The 20310-nt window shown below is 46.3% G+C and overlaps 1 protein-coding gene across 4 annotated transcripts in view; it reads left to right on the top strand.

The window, feature by feature from the left end:
- Positions 1-20310, top strand: part of TTLL13 (tubulin tyrosine ligase like 13) — a 307481-nt gene that overhangs the window by 177699 nt on the left and 109472 nt on the right. For all 4 annotated transcript variants that reach the window (XM_069625211.1, XM_069625212.1, XM_069625209.1 and 1 more), the window contains exons 10-11: positions 18108-18289; positions 18576-18764. In XM_069625211.1, coding sequence (XP_069481312.1) covers positions 18108-18289; positions 18576-18764 — 371 coding nt within the window. The remainder of the gene's footprint in view (positions 1-18107; positions 18290-18575; positions 18765-20310) is intronic.

Genomic DNA, 20310 nt, shown 5'->3' with positions numbered 1-20310 from the left:
CTCCCCATGTGCATACATCATGATCTTATTTTCACAGCCATGTTTGTTGTAGTCCTCAAAAAAAAACGTGTTCACTTTTTCGGCATTATCCCGGTGCCAGTTTATTCTATTCCTAGCGGAGTTTAGCTCCAACATCAAAGGAAGAGCACCAAGGGATTCCGGAGAAGGGTGAACCCGCATGGTAAGTTTAAGGATACTATGATCGCTACTCAAAGTTGGAATAATTTTAAAATCAAACAAAGAGTATCTTAAAGACATACTTACAAAAATGAAATCTATTGTGGATAATTCCTTTCCATTAGACCAAGTGAAAGCACTCAGGTCCTTACCTAGATAATCGTTTACACAGATTAAGCCCCATTTTCTCAAAAAGGCATTCCACTGTTGACCCTGTGTTTGTTTCCTTGATGAACCAGGGTTATATGAACATGTACCCGCATCTACGTTGAAATCACCCATAACCATGATATTCAAAATTTGATATGCTGTTTGACACTCTTGAATAATTGCGTCCACCAAACAAATTAATTCCTTTAGATCAGACTCGGGACTCCAATAAATGTTAACTACTAATAGGTAACCAAGAGCCACAGGCAGAGCAAAATATAGTAGCATGGCAATGCATCCTTTATCTGGAGAAAACACTTTAAGACACTTGAAAATCATGGTGTTTCGTATCGCAATAAGAAGACCCCCCCCCCCCCCCGACGGCCTTCCCCTGGACTTCTTCTATGCTGTTGTTTGATGTAAACTATACCCATCCAACACCAGCGGAGAAAGGGCCCAGGTTTCCTGAATGCAGCAAATGCTGGCATCTGTAAGAAGGCGTAAACTGTCAGACTCTGTCCTCAAGGGTTTATTACCTCGAGAATTCCAGGATACCACTAGAAATATTGGTTCAGATTATGATTTTACATTCAAAACTTGTATCTTTGCTAAGGTCTCAGTTAGTGTTTGAGCAAGCCATTTTAGATCCGTCTCAGAGGTTTGTTTCTGTATAGTGGAACCCTCCCCTCCCTCATAGTGCCTGTTAGAGTCAATATTCACCTGATCAAAAGCCTCGGCCTCCACTCCTCTACTAATTAAATGATCATTGAATGGTTCCAAATCAAGTCCAAAAGGGTGAAAGGAGTCTATTTCTGAGGCGACAAGATCCACGATAGCCTGAGAGAAAAAGAACAGTCTAACACAATCCAGTCTCAGTGGATGCATGTAATCAACGAGTTTAATGTCACCTGAGGAGATCATGGAGAGCCTTGGTATTTTGCTGAACAAGGTTAGAATTCGATGGCGATTCAGCGAGGAGGGACTCCCTTGTGAAAACATAGAATAAAGTATAATACTAGGATAGTCAGTGAGGGCAGGAGGTCTCCAGTCCATTCTATTAGTCAGCCTGTTGTTTACCATTCGTTTAGTGGATTTGGGGGCAGTGAAAGCTTCCCTCTCTGTCCTAGATTCAGACCCGGTATTATTTTCCACCTCTTTATACAGCTCATTGCTAGAAACTCTATCCTCCGTCAAGAGCGCCTTACAATTACCCTCCTCACTATGGTGTGCAGCTTGTACCAAATTCAACCATGCTTTAGGGGCCATATTGGTAGCTTCCTGACCAGATTGGGTTTCATGAGCCGTGTTCGAAGATGAGACCTTCAGCTCCCCACCCTGTCTAACAAAGTCTCCCGGATTCCATGACAGAATACTTTTATCTCGACCCAGTCCATCATCAGCTGTTAGCTCAGATGGATGTAAGCCTTTTATTTCTCTGTCCTGTTTATGTCGGGTTCCGATACCCTCCCCGAAAAAACACCTTCTAGATTCTTCTCATTACCACTGCTCAAACTCCTTACCTCAGTCCAATTTTGAATACCTGTAACTGTCGTACCTGTCCTCCTTGAGTCTTCAAGCAAATTCTGTAATGCCTGTTTTACTAGGATTTTAATATCCTCACTTGGAACCATACAGGATGTCGAGGATGTCATGGATTCCCCCTTCACACTCCTTCCCAATATAGTTTCCGTTTTGTGTGCTTCCACTCTCTGGGTCTTCCCCCCCCATATTAGGCAGGAGCCCCTCCCCCCTTAATATGTCATTGGTTACATCATCACCTTTCTTCTTCTCTTACTCCTTGGCTTGGTGGAATAAGAGTAGAAGTGGGCAAGGAGCTCTTAATCTCTTCACTGTTCATAGAGACAATTTTAGATTTGGGGTTGAAAAAAAGCTTAATGTCCATCTTGTAATTTACAACCCTAGCATTTTTATTGCAGTTAGATCTCTTTGTGTCATTTTTAGACTCCTGAACACGTTTCCCCCCTGTTGGTTTCTTATCAAGGGATTTTTCTTTTTTATTTATTTCTTCTTTTTTTTAATTAATTGCTTACGAGCCTGTACCTTTCCCTTATGAGTCATGGCATCAATCAGGGTATCCGATGCTTCCCCATAATCACATTCTACAATAGCCGAGTGGCTAGTAGGACTCGAGGTGTGATGATCCAATTCTCCTTGACTAGCAGTATTTGGTGCCTCCAGTTCTTTCAATTCCAGTGATTTTTTGCTTTCATCGTCCAGTTGAGACAGGTCAATACAACCCTCAACCGCCAGACCACATATATCTTTCAAATTTGCATTGGAATTGTGGATTTCTAATGCTGGTAGATTCTTACTTTTTTGTTCACAGTTTTTTGTGTACCATTAGTCCTGGCCAGCCTACGCCTGATGGCCCTAGCCCTCATTTTTTTCTCTCTTCGAGATAGCAATGGGTTATGATTATTTGAACAATCTAGGGACGAGTCTCCATCCGGTGCGCCCCCTTCATCACTGCCTAGCTCTAATCCCTCCTCTAGGGCCCTTATTAATTGTCAGGACTTGATGGTCGTGTAGATGATGATACCTCCGTCCCCAAGTACCACACGAGCAGACAATAATAATACTGCCCGTGCGATCCTTGAGGCCACAGGTGATGAATGCCGTTGGCCGGAACCAGGAACGCCGGAATGATGCCCCCCTGACCACTGCAAGGCAAACACTTACGTTAAACAATGAACACAATCTCAACCAGAGTAAACAATGTACCTACAATGGGGCTTACCCAGTATAGATAGCAGAAAACCCAAAATGAGGTGTAAGGAAATGGGGTCTGAGGCAGCCGGCAGAGGTTGATGATAGAGGGCACTCGGCTGGATGTCGTCACCACCTGATGCAGGATACCTAGAACTATGAGCCAACAAGGCAGGGGAATCCAGAAACAAATCCGAGGAACAGTCCGAGGTCAAAAAGGCGGAATGACTGGTTAAAGCAGAAGGGCAATCCAAAAGGCAGTCCAGGGGAAAAAGGCCGTGGTCGAGTCCGGAGAAGTACAAGATCCAAGCAGCAGTACCAAGGGGAGATCCAGAAGCAGAATCCAAAAGCAGTCCGTGGTCGATATAACAAGAAACAAACCATCTGTAGTACGCCGAACAGTGATGAACAGGATCAGCTGTGAAGCGCTGAATTGCAGTCCGCGCATTGCTTTTGAACGCAACCGAAACCACATGATCAGGTCACGTGACCGCGCTCCGGGACACGTGACCGAAGTATTAAGTAGTTCCTTGTTGCGCGACGGATGCTCAGCGTCTCAGTGGTCAAGTGAGGCGCTGTGTGGTGCATCCAAGGAATTCCCATGATGTCGGCGCTGCAGGAGCTGCAGGAAACCTGTGGCAAGCCTCCGTGGCGCTCGCCAGCGCAGATATGGAGAACGTGGTGGATGCAGTTGTTTTGGCCGCCGATCATTGCCAACCTCTCGCCGGCAGGCCTGCAGGGGTATGCGGGACCTAACCTGTGTGGGTGTTTGTTGTGTGTCAGAAGTAGAGGCTGAGGGCAGTACTAACGGGGGCGTGACAGAGCCCCCCCTCAAAGGCCCACGACCACGTGGGCTAGAAGGGTACTCCCTATGGAACCGAGCCACCAATAAAGGAGCATGAACATCGGAAGAGGGGACCCAGGATCGCTCTTCAGGCCCATAACCCAACCAGTCCACTAAGTAGTGTAGACGGCCTCTAAAAACACGGGAACCCAGAATGGCGCTAACCTCGTACTCATCTTGGGAGACCACTGAGACAGGGCCAGGAGTGGACATAATGCGAGTAGGGCCAGGACAAGGCTTGAGTAGCGAAGTATGGAATACAGGGTGCAACCTCCATGAGACCGGAACACTGAGGCGATAGGCTACCGGATTCAGGGCCTTGGAGACCCTATACGGGCCAACAAAACGAGGCAACAATTTGCGGCACCCTGGTATACGTAAGTGGCGTGTAGAGAGCCAAACCCGGTCACCCGGCTTATAAGTGGGGGCATCTGTCCTCTTTCTGTTAGCGGCAGTCCTCATTGAAGCCTGGGCTTCCTGGAGATGGATGAGGGTCTGGGCATGGACGGATGCAAGATCCCGGGCACAATCATTAGCGGCAGGGGTACCGGTAAGGGCAAAATCAGGAAAGGGCAGGGTACGTGAGCAAACTCAGCAAGATGGAGTGAGTTAAGCCAGGTGTATTGGAATTGCAGAGTCAAACAGCGGAAGTATTGTTCCAATGCCTGATTCACCCTTTCAGTTTGGCCGTCACTCTCGGATGGTAAGCAGAGGAGAAGTGTGCATCAATGCCCAATAGTTTGGTAAGGGCCACCCAAAAACGAGACGTGAACTGTAAGCCACGGTCTGACACAATGACATAAGGTAAACCGAACAGACAAAATACGGATTTAAAGAACATCCGAGCCAAAGAGGGAGCAGAAGGGATCCCTTTACAAGGTACGAAGCGGGCCATTTTTGTATACGAGTCGGCAACAACCCATATAGTATCGTAACCTTGTATGCGAGGTAAGTCTGTGACTAAGTCCATCAAGACCATATGCCAAGGTTTCGGGGGAATGGGTAATGGCTGTAGCAATCCCAGAGGGCGACCCCTCCGTGTTTTGCATTGTGCGCATATTGAGCATGTGTTCACGTACGTTTCCACATCTTGCTGCATCGATGGCCACCAGCACCAGCGTTTCAACAACTCCAGAGTGCGTCGCTGTCCCGGATGGCCATTGTTAAGGGCATTGTGGGACCAATCCAGAGCTTGGTTGCGGGTGTCACTGGTGGGCAAGAGCAGTTTCCCTTGAACAAAAGGTAACCCATCCTGAAAAACCGGATCCCAATCGGTCATGGCCTGGGGGTGGTGTACTACCCATTGGCATAAAGCCGTTAACATAGATGGTGGTGGAGTGCATGCACATACAACGTGCCCTTTACCCAAGAGCGTATCAGGGTAAGATGGAAGAGGAACCCCCACAGGCGAACGGGACAAGGCATCCGCTTTACCGTGAACCACCCCAGGTCTGTGTTTGATAAGGAAATCATAAGCGGCAAAGAAAAGGTGCCAACGGACCTGTCGGCTATTTACGCACTTTAGTGATGCCAGATCCTGCAGGTTCCTGTGGTCTGTGAAAACGACAGTCTGGTGTTTTGCCCCCAGGAGGTGGTGTCTCCAGACTTGGAAAGCATCTCTAATGGCTAGGAGCTCCTTTTCAGTGACCGTATAATGTGTTTCGGCTAGTGTGAATTTCCTGGAATGGTAAGCCACCGGGTGTAGTGCACCGGTGGACGGACATGGCTGGGACAGGACAGCACCTAGTGCAAACGAGGATGCATCAGCTTCTACAACAAAAGGGAGCTCCGGTTCCGGATGCTGTAGGACAGGAGCGGTGGTAAACAAGGTTTTAAGGGTGTCAAAAGCCATTTGTTGTTCTGTAGTCCATTCAAAGGATACCTGAGGACTGGTCAAGGTGGTTAAGGGAGCCACAATGGAGGAGAAATTAGCGATGAATCGCCGGTAAAAGTTTGCAAAACCTAAAAAGGATTGTAATTGCTTCAACGTGACAGGGACCGGCCAGTCAGTAATGGCTTGGACTTTGGATCGGTTCATTGTCAGCCCCCCAGGTGAGATGTGAAACCCAAGAAATTCAACCTCCTTTGTGTGAAACATACACTTCTCGGGTTTAGCATATAGAGAGTTCTTCCTGAGTCGTGCAAGTACTTCTCTGATGTGAAGGATATGCTCAGTAAGTGTATGAGAGAACACCAATATATAGTCTAGATATACCACGGCATAGGTGTCCAAGATGTCGCTGAATATATCGTTTATGAAATGCTGGAAGGTAGCTAGGGCATTGCATAAGCCAAAGGGCATCACTGTATATTCGTACAATCCCTGGCGAGAGCAGAAAGCCGTTTTCCATTCATCGCCAGAGCGCATACGAATTAGGTTATTTGCCCCCCGGAGGTTCAACTTGGTATATATTGAAGCGTTGGTGAGTTTGTCTAACAAAGTCGAGATGAGCGGGATGGGGTAGCGGTTCTTTATGGTGACTGCATTTAGCCGCCTGTAGTCCATACAGGGACGAAGATCCCCTTCCTTCTTGGGAACTAAAAATATGGGGCTAGCCGCAGGTGAGGTGGAAGGCCTAATATGACCCAGATGCAGAGCGTGGTGTATATATTCCTTCAGAGCCGTCTCTTCTGATGGCGACAAAGAATAGATACGGCCCTTGGGAACCGATGGCCCTTCAACCAGATCGATATGGCAATCGTATGGTCTGTGAGGGGGCAAGACCTCGGCAGATGCTTTATCGAATACCACCTGAAAATCATGGTACTCTGAGGGCACTCCAGACATAGTAGCTCCCACTGTATGTGTTGTCTCGGAAGGACCACCCTCCCCTATAGAATCCGAATGCAGCCCCCCAAGTGCCCTTGCAGGGTTGGTAACGCCTTCTTACTCCAGTAAACAAAAGTGCTGACACACCTCAGATTCGAAAGAGACCTGTCCAGTACCCCAGTCTATGAGAGGCTTATGCCTTTTTAACCAGGGAAGGCCCCGGATTATTCCGAACTGTGGATTCGAGATAAGATATAAAGACAACAGTTCCTTGTGGTTACCCTGGATGATCACGTCCATCTGAGCGGTCTGTTGTTTAATTGGACCTGAGGCGAGGGAGGACCCGTCAACAGTCTGGACTGGCTCTGGATGTGTTTTGGTTACCAACGGGAGATTCATGGGTTTGGCCAAAGACATATCGATGAAACAACCGGTGGCCCCCGAATCGATAACAATATGGACTGAGTGTGAGCAATCCCTAGTACTGCCTGGACGACAATTGGTCTCACAGGGCCGAAGGTAGGAACCTTCCCGGGGTTGACCACAGTACAAGCATGCATTATCAGTTCTCCGGTGTTCCCTTTCAGTTTGGGTGATGGGGCTTCGTAATCCTCCTATTTGCATGGGTTCACCCATGCTATTTAGGGAGGGAGGAGGTGGATTGGCTGAGAAGCCTGTCTGTGCACGACGTTCAGACCTCTGACGTCTACCTGAAGTGCTAGATCTACCAGATCAGAGTAGGTGGCTGGGAGTGAAGGGACTACTGAAAGGGCGTCCTTCATAGTATTGCGCAGACCCCTGTAGAACACCACAGCTTTCTTATTTTCAGGCCATGAAGTCTCTGCTGACAACTGGTTAAACCGCGTGATGTATTCTATTAGGATCTGTCTTCCTTGCACAAGATCCAATAACTCCAAATCCCGAGACTGGGCTTTATACCTGGTATCAAAAACTTTAGCCATCTTGTTCACCAGAAGGTCAAAATCATAAAGAACAGGGTGATCGTTCTCAAGGAAGGGGTTAGCCCAGGTAGCGGCAATTCCTGTCAGGTGAGAGAGTAGAAATGCGGCCTTGGTAGTAGAGTCATGGAATACCTGGGGTCGACAAAGAAAATGTAGCTTACACTGGTTGATAAAGGTACAATATTTCCTGGAGTCGCCCTGGTATTTCTCAGGAGCTGCTAGAGGGAATGGGGTAGGTAATACCACAGGTGTCGGTGGTGTAGGAGGAGCGGAAGGACCCGGGGTTGGAGGTGTAAGTTCACCGAATTCAGCATCAGCCGGTAAGGGGTTGCGGGCACTTTGTATGGAATCTAAGCGATGGTGTATTGCAGTTGTAGCAGCCGCCATTTCTGTTCTAAGGGACGCAACAGCTTGCATTAGAGCGGTCACTGGGTCCCCGGCAGTGGGTTCCATCGTCTGGACGACCAAAAAGGGGCTTCACAGTCTGTCAGGACTTGATGGTCGTGTAGACGATGATACCTCCGTCCCCAAGTACCACACGAGCAGACAATAATAATACTGCCCGTGCGATCCTTGAGGCCACAGGTGATGAATGCCGTTGGCCGGAACCAGGAACGCCGGAATGATGCCCCCCTGACCACTGCAAGGCAAACACGTTAAACAATGAATGCAATCTCAACCAGGGTAAACAATGTACCTACAATGGAGCTTACCCAGTATAGATGGCAGAAAACCCAAAATTAGGTGTAAGGAAATGGGGTCTGAGGCAGCCGGCAGAGGTTGATGATAGAGGGCACTCGGCTGGATGTCATCACCACCTGATGCAGGATACTTAGAACTATGAGCCAACAAGTCAGGGGAATCCAGAAACAAATCCGAGGAACAGTCCGAGGTCAAAAAGGCGGAATGACTGGTTAAAGCAGAAGGGCAATCCAAAAGGCAGTCCAGGGGAAAAAGGCTGTGGTCGAGTCCGGAGAAGTACAAGATCAAAGCAGCAGTACCAAGGGGAGATCCAGAAGCAGAATCCAAAAGCAGTCCGTGGTCAATATAACAAGAAACAAACAATCCGTAGTACGCCGAACAGTGATGAACAGGATCAGCTGTGAAGCGCTGAATTGCAGTCCGCGCGTTGCTTTTGAACACAACAGAAACCACATGATCAGGTCACGTGACCGCGCTCTAGGACACGTGACCGAAGTATTAAGTAGTTCCGTGTTGCGCGACAGACGCTCAGCGTCTCAGTGGTCACGTGAGGCGCTGTGTGGTGCATCTGAGGAATTCCCATGATGTCGGCGCTGCAGGAAACCTGTGGCAAGCCTCCATGGCGCTCGCCAGCGCAGATACGGAGAACGTGGTGGATGCAGATGTTTTGGCCGCCGATCATTGCCAACCTCTCGCCAGCAGACCTGCAGTGGTATGCGGGACCTAACCTGTGTGGGTGTTTGTTGTGTGTCTGAAGTAGAGGCTGAGGGCGGTACTAACAGGGGCGTGACATTAATACAGATGGACTATCCGCGTCGGGAAAGTTCGTTGTGGCCTCTCGGTTGCTTATGCTAGATACTAGTTTTTCATCCATTCTTACAACATTTGTGAAAACCAGTTCAATCTTTTCACCTAGACTCACAATCTGAGTGCCATTAGTGGAGACCATTCCTTTAAGCTCGACCAGATCATGCAGCCAAGCAGCCTGCAAATCCTTATTTCCTTGTGAAAGAACTTCTGCGTAGGATATGGGGCAAACCACGGGCTCGCTATCAGTTTGCACCATCTGGTCGTGGGAGATCATGTGAGGATTACCATGCCCTCCCATAAGTGCACATCTTCCCATTGCCATAATGAAACCCTCAATTTTGCAGATCTTTTCTGTGTTAACCAATAATATCGATCTAAGTTCCTGAATATCCAAATGGGTACGTTCATGACCCTTGTGTAGGAGATTCAGGATCCTGGTTAACACAGGAAAGGTGGCATATGACACGGCCGTGTCCTCTTGATTGATGCCCTCAAAAAATGGTCCTGTAAGGGAGTCAATAGTTCCAAAAGATTGATTCAACATAGAAGACATATGTGAGGCTCGACTGGAAGATTTTATCTGGGTGGGCTCTGACCCACCCTGTCCCCCATGACCCTCCAAAAGAGGCTCTGTCTCCTTCGTCCCATAACTGATATCGCAGTTTCTTCTATCCATCATAGGAGGATGCTCAGGGGAGAATGGACCCTCCTCAGTAGGCTCGAGTAAATGGACATTATCAAATCCCCCAGCTCTAGGTCTAATGGGTGTAGATGGCTCATTTGACAGCCGAACCCTTCTGTCCAACTCGGCCCTAACCACCGGTGCCAAGAGAGATGTGTCGGCTCCTTTTATGGGTTTTCCTCCTTCCTCTATTTGCCCCAGAGAGTATCTACGGGAATTCTTCTCAGTTCCCGTCATACTCTTCTGTGTCGCAATAGCTGCCGGGCCTGTTTAAGAAGATTTCTCTCCCAAAATACTTGCCCCCCAATTGAGGGGGTAGTACCTGTGCAGTTATTCAAAACATGTGGGTGCCGTTCTTCAGCTGGTAAGTTAACATCACTAGGGCCTTTAGTTGTGGTGGGGTCTAAAAGTGGACATTCCACCAACTGGCTGTCCATTTTATACACAAAAACTGGTTTGGCCAAAGAGTAGAATTTTTTTGGCTGCTTGTGTAGGTCTCACCAGTTTACCGTTTTGGATTGTGCCCACCATACTCCACCATCAAAACAAAATAGGACTGAGTTTACTCAGTATAACATTTTACAGCACATATCCCAATAGAAGATAAGTATTTTACTGCCTTCATTCAATTTACAATTGAACCCACAGAGCACAATGTAACATTTCCGCCCAAATTGTAGCAAAGAATCAAAATATAAGTCAAAGCAGATAAGCAGAACAATAAAGTTCCGGAGAGCACTACAAAATATGCCCCCCGTATCTGCCTTACCCTACACCAATATGATCATGTTGAGTTCCCCGTGAAAAAGAAGACTTCAGCCGCCCGCGCCCAGCGCCGCACACCGTGAACTGTAAACATGTTCTGATCTTGATGGTCGTGCCGATTATTGAATACCTCCGTCCCCAAGTACCACAAAGACAGAATGACCAAATACTGTCTGTGCAATCTTTGAGGCCACAGGTGTAGTGAGCCGTCAACTGGAACCAGGAAACGCCGGAAGAAACCCTTTGACCACTGTAAGGCACTAGACGGTTATCAAACTAATGCAATATGGACACAGCAATAAGGAACTGATTGTAGCAAGGCTTACCTAGATGAGCTGTGGGCCAGGTCGTAATACACTAGGGGCAACCAGCAGGGACAGTGGGCCGGGTTTCAGAGAGGCTTGGGTAGTAGTTCCACACCTGGGCAAGTTGGCACAAGAGGAGTCCACAAAACACGTAATGGGGTCAAAAACCAGTTCAAAGCACAAGGTCCAAGCAAAGGGGCAGTCCGTTTAAGCAATCCGTGAAGTAGGTGCAGGGTCGAATATCTTTAGAAACAAGCAAGAAGAGTTCCAGGGCAAAGGTAACAGATGAAGCCAGGAAGAAGTAGAGTATCCAAAAACAGTCCGTGGTCATAGAGCCGATGAATCCTTGATGAAAACAATAACGCCAAACAGTCCTTACGAGAAGCAGCTGAGAAACGCTGCCACCGTGGTTTCCGGCGCTTTTGACTGTTAGTTGTAGTCACATGATGCAAAAACTCACAAGCGTGGGAAAATCACGTGATGGCAGAGAATGAACGTGGTTGTCAGCAGTTCACCTCACGTGAAGCGTGAATCGCTGTGTTCCTCGGCGGTGCTGCAAGGCATACGAGAGTTTCCACGGGAGTTGCCAGGACAATGAAGGTCGGAAAACACCTGGAAAACCAGTCATCCTTCTCCAGTGTCGAGCGGAAGGCCGTGTTCCTGTGCCCCAATGTGCAGCGAGAGATGTGCCAGGTAAGTGCGGGTTGATCGTGGGTTGCCTAGTAGTGAGCACACTGGGAGACGTGACAAAACAGTACTTGTGTGTACTTCTAGATGTGCGCGGGTGCGCAGGTAAGCTGGGTTATATCCTATTGAGGAGGGGCGACATGCGCAGTCAATGGGAGGAGTCCTAAAGGGAAACACAAAGGGTACAGTGTCAGGACCAATGAAAGGGGAGGCTAAGTCCAAAAGAGGCTGTGCCAAACGTGCACCAATTAGGAAAATCCTGACGTGCACTGCAGTGTGTTTCAAACGAGCACAGGAAGCCAAACAGTCACCTTTTTTTATTTTGATGACTCCAGGCAGCAAGGTGCTACACAGTAAGACGTCCCTGTTTGTTCCTCCCAGACGTCTAGCCCAGTGTCTCCAAAATGCCTCATTCCATTTGAGTGCACAGAGCCACAAGCGAAAATGAATCCTCACCTTAGCCTGCTACCCTCGCATCAGCCCGCTGCCCTTGCATCAGCCTGCTACCCTCACCTGATGTTTAAGTGGCTACGTAACTTTCATTTTAGAATGATTCTGAAACTCTGCAAGGGGGTGGGGTGGGGGGGGGTATTCCTGAGAAGCTCGATGAGATGAGCAGCTGGCAAGATAAAAAGTGAAGCTTGGATTCCTCAAAGTTCTCCACAAAGCGGAGGGGCAACACCCCCTCACCTGAAGTGAGTGCCGGGGCTGCTGGATGGTGAAGAGGCGCGTGCTGACAGTGGGGTGGGGCGAGTGGTTGCGAGGGTAGGATGGCAGTAGCACAACACTACAATCTCATATGTTAGGTAGCTCTAGACCCTCAAGGTACGGATATCTGGCAGATCTCATTGAAGAGTTCTGTGCAGGCGCTAAAGAACGGTCTGCGGCAAAAGGCATGAGAAAGAAGCTTCCATTGCATGGGCAGAGTGCAAGTTTCCTGGACATAGGTTGGTCATTTCTCACGAGAATCCAGGGTACAACCATCTGTGTATTGTTTTGCTGTTTTCCCTGCTCATTGTTTACATCCAGACAGACTACATTGTTGTACAGCCTGAGTGAAATTAATTGAGTAACCACCATTTTACCAGGGCCACTATGCACTGTCTGTCTTGCAGGTTAGGCATAATCATATATTACTCTATTATGGCATCAAACGCAAAGGACCAAAATGTAATACTTAAAGAAAGGGCACAGCCAGCACCGGCGAAAGCGTGCAAGGCTTTGTGTCAGCATTTGTGTTTAGGGGTGAATGAGTGCCTGGGACCGGTAATAAGAGGATCGCACAACGTTAATTCATGATTGGTTCCTAAAATCGACTATTGACACATTTCAGACTACTTTGTCATTGACCCAGTGTAGGAAAATCTCTCAGTTGAGCTGAATTGCTGGCCCAAGCCCCTAAGTGACAGAGCATGAAAATTACCTGCGATTTGCTATATTTATTCAGTCATTTGTTAATAGCGCCTTTCAGCATAATTATGGACACACCGTACTTTTGGTTGAATGCCCTCTGAGGGACCAGTGTGCAAAAATGTGGGTGTATTTTGGAGGTACTATTATGCGTGTGTGCATTTCAGCCATTAAAGTTATGCGAGGGTGTCCAAGACCTTGCTAGTCACCCATGTCTAAATGGAGTGTGTATGGGTGCAGGTATACTTTGAACTTAAGGAGGGGGGTTGTGTTTAAGGAGATATGTATGTGGGAAGCTACAGTTCGAATTCTTGTCATTAAAAGTAGCTTCATTCTTATGGCAGGGTTGTTGTGCAATAGTGTTTGTGTTATATGTGAGTGCGGGGTGTGTGGAAGTGAGTTGTGCCTTCCACTAAATTGCAATGGTGCAGTGTGCGAGAGGAAATAAGGGTTAGCGGTACAAAAAACAAGTCTACTTTCTGGGTTCCATCTATGTAGATGGAGCAGTGCTACGTTTCACAGGCGATCTAATAACATATGGAAGGGTGTAGAAGGATGAGACTGACGCACAGGTTGCATGGACCTTTATTTAGGAACATAATAAATAGGAAATATATCACTCCCTGACTCTTGGAGGGGATTTCCTGCCTCTACTAAGGAACTAAGAATCGTTCACAATATGTCACGCAAACAAAAGAGGCCACAGTCGTGTCCAAATGCCTACTTCTGTCCCTCACACTTGTAACTAATAAAGAAAAACATGTGATATTGGATCTTCCTAGTCCAGAAGAATGACTTCCTTCTTCTAATGAGCTACAGTTCAAGTCGTAGCTGGGAACCTTCCCTGAGAGAATGTTTCTTGGGAAATGAACTGAGACCTCAGGAAGGGAGTCAAAGTTCTAGCCTGTGAGGCTGCAAAGTTCTCAGTTCCAATTCAAAAGACAATGTTTTAAGTCAAACATTATTCCTTATAGTCCATACTTTGCTTCGCTATTGGGTTCCTGGAGAATGCCTCCCTTTTCCAGGTATTTTGTTCCCAACGCCTCCACAGTGCCAGGGGAGTGGCTCCATTCCCTGTGCCTTCATCTCTATGGCTTCCCGATAGACACTGTTCAGTATTTGGGGTCCTGGAGAATGCCTCCCTTCTCCAGGTATTTTATTTTCAATGTCCTCACAGTGCCAGGGGAATGCCTCCCTTCCCCGGGCCGCCATCTTGTTAGCTTTATGATACATACCACCGGGAGGAGGAGAGGGATTAGGGCTTCCTTCCCCTGCTCTTTCTTGGCTTTGCATGGCACAGCACCAGGAGGTGTATTGCTTCCTTCTCCTAATGTCTCTTGACTTCACAGTTCACAAAGTATGGGGGGTGACTCCGTTCCTGCCCCTCTCCCCACCAAGTCCTTCTCAGGTTTTAATATGCAGTTAACCCTGCCAGCAGGAAAGCCTCCCTTCCCCTGGCTTGGTTTGCAGTTGGAAAGTTCACAGTACACATAAACTCCCAATCTTATGGATGTGGGTCTCAGGCCTGTGTGTCTCTCGTCTTTTTTTTACAGTAGCCCCCGTTCACTTTCCTAATGAATAGAGAGCTAAAACCACTGTGTTTATATTCAAACCTTTCCTCCTTTAAACAGTCTCAAATCGTTCTATCCCAGTCAGGGATGACCACAATGAAGAGACGGTGGAATTAACCACTGATCAATGAGTCCACTCATCAAATAGGGGTTAAAACCCCCTTAACTGTTCCAAAAAAGTAGGAATAGCGATTTTATGCTTTCATTTAGTTTATCCGTTTTATTATTATTGTGAAGTCAAAAAAATCTTTTGTCAAAACTTCAAAGTATGAATTTCACGCCAATTTTTATGCCATTTTTTATGGCGACATTGTTTTACAGCCACAACATGTACATGTTTCGATCAGTCCTTCATCATCAGGTGGCTGAAAAGCAACAAACATAAAAATGTGTGTTTCGCATCAATCCAGTAACTGTAATTGCGTCTCAGAAAATACAACTTAGCTGTGTCACTTTGGTCAACCAGATCTCCTATGCATGAACCCACCTAATTATACTCCAATATGTATCCAGTGGTATTACTCACCGAACACCTGAGGTAAAACCATAACCATGCGAGTGACAACTATAACCTAAAAGATCACCAACAGTACTTTCACTTAACACAACAGTCAGTGCGATCACAGTCACTGTCTGCTGCACGTTAAAGCCACACTCGATCAAGGGCGGATTCAGCATCAGCTAAATCAACATGCTACCAGCAGCTGTAAAGTGCACCTAACCCCCTGGTGCAACACACTCATGATCTAATGTGTGTGGGCACCGCCGTCCTAATCATACACACAATGTACCTTAACAACTCAAACAGCTCTGCTCACTAGAATGCCGAAGCATTGCAACTGCAACAAGTTTCATGGCAGCTGCCCAGTACGCAAACGTTTACATGCGTGGCATTTCTGTATGCCTAAGATCAACCTGCTCCTATTATTTTATTGAAGAGTGGCGGCCATCTTAACATGTGGTCGCTAAACTAAACGTATGCACTAAATCCTGTAATCAATGTCACAACGGTGCTCATCCCTGAAGTCTTACAGTCAAACGCATCACAATCTCGACCATTACGCAACCATTGCTAAAAGATGAATCGTTCTTAGACCCACTTACATGCGAGGCAACACACAGTGCCTAAAGATAAACACGTGTGCCTGCCCACATATGTCTTATGGGGAAGAAAACATTTTGTAAATCAGATCTTTATTTCTAAATGAAATGTCAAGAGTATGTATGTGTCCCATTGGGTTAATAAGAACCTAAACGTGTTCCTAATGTGTAGCCATCAGTAGGGATTTCAGGTAAACTGTGTCAAAAAAGTGATGGCATCTTAAGTAGTACTCCAACTCCACATTTAAGACATAATTCAAGAAAATCCCCACTGTCTAACCACCACAATTGAACAAAGTAACCCTTTGCTTTTCGACACTGGTTCCAACAGACATCAGTATATTAACAATTTTTCAACATTCATCTAAAATACAGAACCCCTTTAAAGAAAACTTCTAAGGGACCATTCTTCATTTGTTACTATCGGCACTATAGATTGTAATTTATAAATCCAAAACGCCTCCTCTAGGGTGTTGCAAGTTCCTGTTCCGAATGTCTCCTTTATGTTCTGCGATTTGTTCTTTTGTCATGTGGGTAGTCTCCCCAATATAAACATTTCCGCAAGGGCACTTTAGACTGTATATTGTGAATTTGGTCATGCATGTAGCAAAATATTTCAACTTGATTGCCTCTCTTGTAGATGGATGGTATAGGATATTACCTTTAATCACGTTATGATAATGATAGCAATTCAAACAGGGAAATGTTCCAAAGTCTTGCGGATGTATGTAAGTTTGTTGTAATTCTCCTGGTCTAACTTCAGTACATACCAATGTGTCCCTAAAATTATACAACCTTTTGTAAGCAATGCATAATGTTAGTGGTAAAGTGAACTTTTGAGACTGATCTTGTGAGCGTTCTCAATGTTGTAATAGTTCTGATCTGTTCTTAGACCTTGCTTTATTAAGTGCTGATGTAACCACTTGATCCTCCGTTATGTAATTTGGAGCATAACCAGGACGCTTCTTCTTCAATGAGTGGTCTCATCGATCAGAGGTTGAGTGCACTGCTGGTTCAATATCCTGCCAGGGACTGTGACTATGAAGATGTCTTGGGTTACTCTTCATAAAAGGATACAGGCCCCTGGCCTGTGTTCAAACACGTATCGGCTCTTCTGAAGGCCCACCAACTGCCCCAGCAACTCCCGTACCTGAAGGGGTCTTGCTAGTGTTCCTCAGGCTCTTCCCTGTGGCCTTTTGGGCCTCTCGCTGCTGTCCTGTGTGCTGTGGCGGCTCCGCAGCATTTGGTTCTTCACGGGCTGTGCGTCTCCTGTCGACTACACGTTCCAGGTGCTTCTTGCGCCTGGGAGCCTGCTTTTCCATGGCTCTGGTCAGTCTCTCTAGGACAGACCGGATAGGGAATGCTCTGCATGCAGGGTAGGGTCCCTCTCTGTTCTCAGCTCCAGTCTGCTTCCTGTCTTGCGGTTCCTTCAGGGAGGGCTTCTCTCCCCTTCTTGGTTTCCCTCTTAAGTTTTTAATGAAATCTGCCCAATCAGGTTTCAGGAAACACTAGACCATTCATTTAAGTTCTCATGAGTGCTCTTGATGATTCTGCACTCCTTCTACCTCCCAGTACTGATCTTGAGGTCTTCCAGTAAGTCAATTCGTCTCTGGCTTGTCTCAGTGCTTAAGGGATACATGTCTGCGGAGGAGTGCACACTCTTCCTCGTCCCAGTACTTCCTATATTGGTGGTATGGCAAAAACATATAGGAACATTAGGGAAAGTGTTGGTGGAAGGGGCAGGGAGGTGTGTAAGAGTTAGGTGGCCTATGGGTTACCATGTTCTCCCAGGTCATCACTAATCCCAAAGGCGGTTTCATCTCCCCATGATATCCACATGCTGAGAACTATCGGGTAGCGGCCTCACCTCCTGGCCTCATGGGAAGGGGCTCCCCTCGGGAGAAGTGACGACATCCACAGATTTATCACACTTCACATAACAAAAGAGAAATTAAAATGTGCCCTTGTCTAGTTCCTTTGATAAATGGTTCAATAGGTTTGCGGATTCAGAAGCTGGATAAACAAGCAACCACAAGCACTGTTCTAACCTGGCAAGAATTTAATGACATCTGCGGTCCCAGGCCGATACACTGCATTGTTTTATATTTCACTGTTTTGGAAAATAATATGAAAACATTTAATTTTAGCCAGGAACAGTTTCAGTTTTAGGGAGTAGAATATGGCTGTGCAGCTTGACCATCATTTTTAAAGTTTTACAAAAAGTTATGAGAGAAAACCCAAATATGTGCTTTGAACAAGGACTTGGAACGGCGTATGGTGCGTTCAGATGATGCAATTCTTAATAAATGCGATTGAGCCAGTGTGGTGTATTTTGTATCTACACTTCCTGTGGCTTTGTCACTTGACTGCATGGTTCTTGAAAGTGGTACGTTGCTTCTGTAGAAGACTCATTTTGTAGACTCTCCTTACTCTCTTATGGGCAGGTGAATCACTCCCCAAGTTTCACCACTGACTCCCTGTTGGATAGAGAAGTGAAGGATTCCCTACTTTATGACACTATCAACTTGATTAACCTCCGAGCCTGCGACAAAAAGAAGGTCTTGGAGGAGGACAAACGCAAGGTGAAGGAGCGTCTTTTCCAGCGGAACCCTCCACGGGAATCCAGGTAAGAGCTCCGGCTTCTGCAGAGCTGCTGAAGGGATTCTGATTTACTGTGCACATTTCCAGCCAAGCCTTATTGGTTGAATTGCGCTGTCGAATCGAATCCAAAGGGCAAATGGAGGTAATTTACAATTAGGCAGTGGGAATTTTTTGCCATTTTAATAAACTGGTGTATGGGTGTTATGTTTATAAAAACAAATTGCACACAGGTCCTTGGGGTGTGGGACAAGCTTGTTAAAAGATCAGGAATCACGTTTTATTCTTTATAGATCACTGCTTTTTCATTTCAGGCGTGAGCAGTTGGAAAACAGCCAGGCTGAGTGGCTGGAACAGTCAGAAAAATATGAGGACAGCCATCTGGGCGGCTTCCGGCGCATATTTCCTGGCGATAAGACAGACAAGTATGAGAAGTACTTTAAACACAGCGGTTCCTTGTTCCAGGAGACGGCCGCATCCAAAGCAAGAGAGGAGTGTGCCAGGTAAGCTGTCCACAGTTGAATTATCAGCTCTCTAAGAGTGGGTCAGTTGTGTTAATGCTCCCAAGTGTGCAATTGAAGGTTCTCCTGTGTAGATTTGAGGACATTACTGTTCTTCACAGTTAATCTAGTAACTTAGTACCCTTTCCACACCACAGTAATGAGAAGACCCAATTCTAAGAAATCCAACCAACAAAAGTAACATCATTTTCCCGGTTGAAATGTTCTCACGGCAGCCCCGTGTGAAGTACCTTATCTCGCTGTTGCTGAATCCCTGCTCTGCAGTGGTGACAGGTGGACACAACGGCATGACACCCAGAAGCTTTTGTAGTTGGCCATTTAGATTCATTGTCACATAAACAGATTGGCGGCTCTGCGGTAAAGAGAAAAGCCACCAGAAGAACAGATAAAATAGATCAAGGATGAGAAGAGGAAGGAAGGAGTGAAAGTTGCAAGCAGGAACCCATGGAGAGAATCGAACAGTCAATCTGACACTCACTAGAGGACCCTGGAGATACTTGCAACTAGATAGCTGACACTGAAGCACTGCTATTAAGAGAGACTCAGCAAAGGAGCAGAAAACCGTGGCTCTGCACCACCCGGAGAATCGTGGAAGGAGGAGACAACTGGTGAGCGATACCCACAAAGGGACCCACATGAGAGACTCAAGGTTGTCACAGAGAACCTTTCAACGAGGGAGGAGAAGAAAGAGAGCCAGAAGATGGACAAGTGGGAATCCCAGCTATAGAGTCAAACCGAAGCATTGTGACCGAGAAAGAGAGACGGACATGTTTTCATCCTGTTTGCCAAACCTCGAGTAAAGCTGAAAATTGCAAAGGAAACCGCTCATAGAATCAAATGAAGAATTAAGTTATAAGCTATGAAATAGAAAAGTCACATTGACAATGTCAAGAAGAGACTAGAGTAATAAACTACAGATAAAGTCAACAATTTCAATTTCCTAAACCATTTGACTACTCAGTCCAAACCCTCCTGAAGAACCATATCTTTAACTAGAGATGGAGAAACACGTGTTGAGGGAACTAGAGCAAGCAATCTGAGACACATTTTGGATGCAATTAAGTACAGATATTGATACTGAGAGACAATACTCAAATCAACTCTATCATAAGTATGGAAATACATAGAGAACTAGTGAAAGCTATACAAAAATATTTTGGATGCGATCAAGATTAAATAAACTAAGATCTCAAGAGTGAGAAGACCAGGGATTGTGAGATTAGACACTATCCAGGGAAGCAATGAATTTAAGTGCCACTGAGAGACAATACTTTGTTGAATCACTGGAGTGTTGGAACTTTCTGTTATCAAGTTGGAGTTAAAAAGAACTTTTTTGGAACTTTGTTACAAACTAGGATTTCCTTCATTCTTTTTGGAACTGTGGAGCAGAATCCTGCTTGAATCTGGGGAAGAGGAATTCATCCAGATTATAAGGAGAGACTTTTATCATATTACGAAATTCAATTGTTATATTATTTCTTTTTGTTGCCTTTGAACTGCCATAAATTACCTCATTGATTTATTGTAT

This window comes from Ambystoma mexicanum, chromosome 11, assembly GCF_040938575.1.
Source record: "Ambystoma mexicanum isolate Mex_15411 chromosome 11, UKY_AmexF1_1, whole genome shotgun sequence".
Lineage (NCBI taxonomy): Eukaryota > Metazoa > Chordata > Amphibia > Caudata > Ambystomatidae > Ambystoma > Ambystoma mexicanum.
The sequence above is the reverse complement of the archived record's forward strand: the minus strand, read 5'-3'. Positions and strand labels throughout refer to the sequence as shown.